Source organism: Brassica oleracea, chromosome C3, assembly GCF_000695525.1.
Source record: "Brassica oleracea var. oleracea cultivar TO1000 chromosome C3, BOL, whole genome shotgun sequence".
Classification (NCBI taxonomy): Eukaryota; Viridiplantae; Streptophyta; class Magnoliopsida; order Brassicales; family Brassicaceae; genus Brassica; species Brassica oleracea.
This window is the reverse complement of record NC_027750.1, coordinates 10072418-10079363: the sequence shown is the minus strand read 5'-3', so window position 1 is coordinate 10079363 and position 6946 is coordinate 10072418. Positions and strand designations below refer to the sequence as shown.

The window sequence follows — 6946 nt, the reverse complement described above, 5'->3', positions numbered from 1 at the left end:
AAAGCTACACATCCAAAGACCCTTAGATGCTCAATGTTCGGTTTCTTAACATACAAGCTTTCGTATGGAGTCTTGTCTTCCAAAGCCTTTGTAGCAATGCGGTTTATGAGATACGTTGAATGACGTACTGCTTCTCCCCATAGCTGATTAGGTATCTTCATAGCTTTCATCAAACTTCTAGTCATCTCCATTAGTGTTCTATTTCTTCTCTCAACCACACCGTTTTGTTGCGGTGTATACGGTGCGGTGAGATGTCTAGTTACACCGTTTTCTTCACAAAAACGAATGAACTCAGAAGATGTGAACTCTTCTCCTCTATCGGTGCGAGAAGTCTTGAGTTGTAGCTTCGTTTGATTCTCCACGTACTCCTTGAACTTTTTGAACCGATCGAATGCTTCACTCTTCTCTCTTAGCAGCATCGTCCACATATATCTTGAGTAATCATCAATTAAGACGAATACATATCTATTGTTTGCTGGTGTTGATGGTGATATCGAACCGCACAAGTCACCATGTACCAACTTCAATGCGTGTGATGCTCGATACTTTGCTTTAGGCGGGAAAGACTTCCGAATTTGCTTCCCAACTAAGCAGACGCTGCACACATCTTTCTCGTGTATCACCTGAGGCATCCCTACTACCATCTCTTTGTCTACCATATTCTTCATGACTCCAAAGTTCACATGTCCTAGCCGTGCATGCCACGTTCATGTAACATCAGTTTCTTGTATTTGAAGACACTTCGGATATTCGACCTCCATTGGCGTCTTGTACAATCGGTTTGGTTGCCTTGCGACTTGTACTAATAGCCTTCCACGGGGATCTTTCAGAATCAGTAAGTCTTCTTTCATATTAACCTCACAACCCATCTCAGTTGCTTGTCCAAGACTTATGATATTGTGTTTAAGACTTGGGATGTAGTAGATATCTTAGAGTGCTCTTCTCTCCCAAGTTTTTCCGATGAACGTGATCGAACCTTTCCCAACAATCTCGACGTTTGATCCATCACCGAATTTGACTTTGCCTTTGATGCTATCATCTAGGTTTGAGAAGAACTCTCTCTTGCCTGTCATATGGTTACTTGCACCATTGTCAAGGTACCATATACTCGTATTTCCATCGCATTCACCAAACCTCTTAGGAAACACTCTCTCTTCGTTGAGGAATACTACTTCATGCATATATAATGCAACCGCTTCTTGTGTTTCCGTTAGGTTAGCTTCTTCTCTTGGTCGTGTAGGACAATGTGACACGAAGTGCCCCATCTTGTCGCATCGCCAACATCTAACCTTAGAGTAGTCCTTCTTGGTCTTGTCTGAAGCTTCTCCTCCTTTGTTATGACCATCAGAAACATTAGACCTTCCTTGTCCTCTTCCTCTTCCACCATAACCTCTACCTATGCCTCTTCCTCGCGAGTTGTTATGGCTTCCACGACCTTGCGTATCATTCTTCACAAACATTAGCTTCGATTGATCTTCATCTTGGGTTTCTTCTTTGATGCGTTCTTCGAAAGCCTTGTACATCTTTTTCTAAGGGCAAAGCTACATCTTTTCCTAATAATAATATGGAAACATTCCTAAGCTCGATATGTTTTTTTTTTTCCTTTAACCCATCAAACTTCACTTTAATGAGTTAACTTGCTCCTCAAGTTAATTGGAATTATCCAACAGTTTCCATCAAATTTGCTATAATTCAAAGGTTGAATTGCTGTTTTCTTAACTTGGATGTGTTTATTTATCATTATTATTGATATTATATGATGATGATTGATGCAGATCAGTCATAAAATCAAATTTTGATCCCATCCAAAAGAATGGATTATAATAAAAGGGGTATGCTCTTCAAGCTAGTGTTCTTTAAGCTGTCTTAACATCTTTCTATTTAAATATTCTGAAAATTTTCAAGACTTGAAAAATTTATTTTAAAAAGTTGGATTTAGTCGAGCACACGTATGTAGCTTGAAGTCAAACTTTCCGACAATTTTGTGTCACAAATAAAATGTTTACTAGGGGAAGTTTTATTTTCTTCTCATTGCCGTGTGGTAGGAAGAAACTCAGACGTCTCCGTTCATACCACAAAGATTCTCTTTTACTCTTACCATGCTACATCTTATTCACATAGCAAAGACGCTAAAAATATAAGCAGCGTTACACAGGTGTTTAGACACGTTTACCAAGGTGTTTAGACTCTTTTATTCTCTACACTCCTTTAGAATCCGAATTACCAAATGAAAACTCCTTTAGAATCCGAATTACCAAATGGATTTTTTGAGTAACAAATACGAAAAGAATACCAACATCATTTATCGACTTGTGAATGCGTAAAGAACCATTAATCTTGGAAGCAGATGATCAAAACAAGATAGAACTGAGTTTGGAAGATACTAGTAGTAGTCTAATTTTCAAAAAAAAGATACTGGTAGTTTTGTTGGAATGCGTAGAGTACTTTTGTTGCGTTGACTACGCAACTTATGCTATTGGCCCACGTAATTAATTTTTTTGTTTTATATAAAAACGAAGTTTAACCTACAATTGTTTCTATTCCATATATATTTTTTTTTTCTATTTGATATTTTAAAAACAATTCAATTGTATAGTTGAACCAACATAATTGAAGATTTTTTAATACAACAAAATGAAGATCATGTCAAAACACCTTCTTCCTTTTTTGTAATATAAACTTAACTATGTAGTGTTAGTGTATTATGTATATATTGTTTATTCGAATGGTTTGTTCATTCATCAAATTAACAACTCTCATATCAGTGTCCATCTGTTTATGTATTAGTAAATATAAAGATGGTATATATATATATTAACTGAAGAAGTTTATATATATACTTATTTAATTAAACCCACCTGAGATATGCTTTAATTTTAAGAACATTTTTAAATCATAACTATAACGGTAATCAATTGTATATATTGTTCTAAATATAAAAAAAATAAGAAAATTATTTTGATACTACCCCCATTTTATATCAAAACATGCTCAAAGTTATAAAAACAAAAACTATGAACGCGAATTCATATGAAGCTAAATTAACCCATATAGAATATCAGAAAGTCTCGAGAAAATCATTAATAGAATAAATGAATCATGAATCGTCAAGGAGTAGTGTTTCAAGAAAACTCAAAGATAAAATCGTTCTTACAATGATTATTATATATCAAATATGAGTCCAAATTTAAAATCGTTCTTACCTCTAAGGGACCTTATGATATTTCTTAATCAACTGCAAACATAAAAGTCCCAAGCTTTAAATCCTTGGAACGCATATCCGCAGGCAAAGGCTTTGGCAAATGCTTTGGCAAACATGTCACTGTGTCTCTTTGTTGCTTCTGCAAGCAATCCGTTAGTCCTTGTGTCAATCATTTACATAATACAACGTCGATTTTGTACATCAAATTACAAATCAAAACAGCATTATGATGCAGACTAGAATTCCCTCGTAATGAACACACCATTAAACATTACAAGCGTTGTGTCGACCTTAAATATATATATTTTTTCCAGTAAGGTAATATGATCAATCGTTTGATCATTTCCAGAAATACGTTAAACATTCCGCAAAAAAGCAAATCTGTAAATTTGAAACAATCTACAGAAACAGTGGATATATATATATAGCAGCACAAAAACAGAGAATGGTCATTCATCTACAAAAAAAGATTCAAGATTCTGTAATACGAGGAATAGCAATAAGCATTGAGATAGAGTGAAAGCTTTTTAGAAGCCAGCCCATCCAGCAGGTTGAGCAGCTTTCTGGTTATCTCTCATCTTTGTGTTCCCAAATCTCTGTGAACTGCTGCCAGAACTTACAGATTTTGGTGTTGCAGACGCTGAAGACGTTGCAGCAGCTCTGAAGGACTCTGTCTCGAACCCCCATGGCTCAAAACCTTGGCTTGCTGGAGCAGGAGCTGAAGAAGCTGGTTTGCTTTTGGTTCTCACAGACTTTGATGGAGATTCCAACACAGGTTTTGGTTCATCACTAAAAGGTTGCCATGAGTTTGGATCCGAGCTTCCTGTTGACCAATCAGATCTGTCTGTTTGCTGAAGATCCCAAACACTTCCTTCAACCCTGTCTCTCTGTTTCAACAAGAACAATACAATCATAACATGTAAGAACCCTGATGCAATACGCTTAGATTAGGTAATTACCGATGGAGTTGAAGACACGGAACGCATCCCTGGGGATGTTTGGTTTTGTGACAAGTCTCTGCTTGGTGAGGCTGAAGCAGATTTAGAGGCAAGTGTTTGCTTGAGATCCTGCAACTCTTGCCTCTGCGATCTACAGATAGCAGAAAGCTTTTCAAACTTAGCAGTAATCTCAGCCTTCTCTGACTTTGTTTGCTTCAACTCATCCTTTAACCTCTCTATCTCAGCCTCCAACGCCTCTTCTTTTCCAGGTTTATTACCGTTATCGAGCTTCGCCGTATCAAAGTCAGCAACAAACGAGTTAAACGCATCGTCCTTTGACACTCTCGTCCTGCTACTGGCTGCAGCAGCAGGACTAGGCTTGTTGTCTTCTGATACAACGGAGGTTTGAGCATGCTGAGTGGCCCAAAAGGCACCGAGAGGGCCTCCACTAGCTGGTTCTCCAGACGATGATGGTGGCGGTGGTGGACTTCTACGAGGTGCCGGAGAAGATTTGCTTGCTGGTTTTGGTGAAACGTCAGTAGATTGCATTTCAGGTGGTTGATCAGGTAATGACTTCTGTAGATTAGCAGGAAGCTGCTCGTTGACACGAAACCAAATCTGTGTAACATCTGGTCGTTCATCAGGTGAGCCTTGAAGCATGTCTCTGATGAGATCCGTAACAGAGGAGCTGTACTTGGGAGATTCAGGTATACGATAGTTCCCGTTTAGAACCTGCAGCTTTGATTCTCCATCAAACGCACTCTTGAAATAGCATATCCGAAACAAAAGACAACCAAGAGCCTGAAACATTTGGAAAAATAATACAAAACTTTAGTGTCTCGACCTCATTGATTAATCTATATCAGGAGAAGCGTTTTCGAAATGATCATACCCATATATCGACCTTCTCACTTATAATCTCCCTTCGAAAGAGATCCCACATCTATTTGCCAAATAAAGACCACATGAGAAATCAAAACATTGCTCCTTATCATCTGTGTATAAGAGCATTATCTAGTCTCAAACCTCAGGAGCTCTATATGCTGGTGTTGTGTATTTCCTAATGTTATCTTCTTCAATGCCCATCTCTTCTGCTCTTTCGAATACTTTGTGATTTGTTGAAACGCTTCCGAAATCGCATAGTTTCCACAGTCCATCTGAGCTTAACAGAAGATTCTCAGCCTTCAAGTCTCTGAGACAACAATAGTAACACTGATATAAATATGGTTCTTAACCGAATCCACAAATTAGTCTAATTTCTTTTGTTTTATATATCTAATCTTCATAATTCATCAAATTAATTTTATAATTAAATTTACAAAACTAAAATACTTTACATAAATGTAAAATAATCAGCCAAGTAGCTAGTCCTCTAGTTGAGGACCTAGTTACAGCTTATCAATTTCTTGAATATTGGATATAATAATATCTCTGGCTGATGGAAAGAACAAAAGATATCTAGTGAAAATCTGCGTGTGTGTGTTACCTGTGAGCAATGCGTGGGGACTGACAATGCATCGCAAAGACAGCATTACACACATCTCTGAAAATCGAAAGAGCCTGTTTCTCTTCAAAGTAACCAGCGCCTCTGTTCTCAATCACTTCCACAAGAGACTTCCCACAATACTCCATAGCCAAAAGAGCTTCCTTCTTGTTCCTCCCCATATCTAAGATACCGTGCGCGTACAACGCGACCACGTTCGGATGCCCCTTGAGAGATTTCAGGACCGAGATCTCTTTCATCACGAGCTCGAGCGACTCCTCGTCGTGGCATATGATGTGCTTCAAAGCGTACTGCTTCGACGCGTGGTTCGTGTCTTGAGCTAAGTAAACGCTGGAGAAGCCTCCTTCCGCGATGAGGTTTCTTACGTGGACTTTGAGGCTTCCTATCTCGAGGTACCGGCCTTCGAGACCCGAAGGTTCTTTCTGAGCAAATGGTTTGAACTTCCACATGGTTGGTATCAGTGGAAAGTAATAAGAATGGCTGCACAAACATAAGGCATAGATCAAGCACCCAACATGCTAAAAACAGTTTCTCAGATAAGAAACCAATCAAAGTAGAAAGTAGTACTCTTTGCTCAATGTTACAGAGCTATAAGGTGAATCCCTAACCAGATCAATACAGAACCTCATGAGCTTTCAAAACTATGAGGAATCATCAAACAACGAATCCTTTGTAAAGCTCAAAACCTACTTCACAAGTCTAACCCTTTGAATCAGATTCTGACTGAAACTATACTGAATCAGAAGAACACAATTAACCGGTCCGATGAGACAGAATCTGAAGCTTTCCGGGTGATCGAGATCTCGCCCCGTAAACAGAGAATCCAATCAGGATAGAGGATAAAGTTTGTACCTTTGAGGAAACCCAGATGCTGATCGAAACAATCCAATCACCAAGAGCTTATATTTTACTCAAAAGATCGAAATCACTGTAGCTGCATTAAGATCTGCGTTCGTTGTTGCGTAGAAAGGAGGAAACTTTGCAAAGGCAATTTAGAGATAGAGAGAGAGAGAGAGATGAAAGCGGTAAATCAGGGAAACCTGAACGTGGACGTGACCATCCCATTACCCATTTTTTTATATATTTTCATATATATATTTCTTGATTGATTTTATTTGTACTCATATTTTAAGCACTTTATTTGTATTTTAATTTTTAATGTATGTATACGTGTATACGTGTAAAAGTTAGTATTTTCTTAATGTTATCTGCTTGATATGAGTTATATTTAGATGATTATTGCTGATAGATGCTGAGATGATATGCACTTGTTGTTTTGTTCCAATTCTAGCCACGTTCTTA

At 38.0% G+C, this 6946-nt stretch overlaps 1 protein-coding gene across 1 annotated transcript; it reads right to left on the bottom strand.

Moving 5' to 3' along the window:
- Positions 1–3565: 3565 nt before the first annotated feature.
- Positions 3566–6690, bottom strand: LOC106336095 (probable serine/threonine-protein kinase DDB_G0280111). The gene is made up of 6 exons (XM_013774819.1): positions 6497–6690; positions 5627–6124; positions 5167–5332; positions 5033–5083; positions 4162–4941; positions 3566–4089 (listed from the first exon to the last, which is right to left on the bottom strand). The coding sequence occupies exons 2-6, from the start codon at positions 6091–6093 to the stop codon at positions 3730–3732; spliced, it is 1824 nt and encodes a 607-aa protein (XP_013630273.1). The 5' UTR covers positions 6094–6124; positions 6497–6690; the 3' UTR covers positions 3566–3729.
- Between the last annotated feature and the right edge of the window lie 256 nt (positions 6691–6946).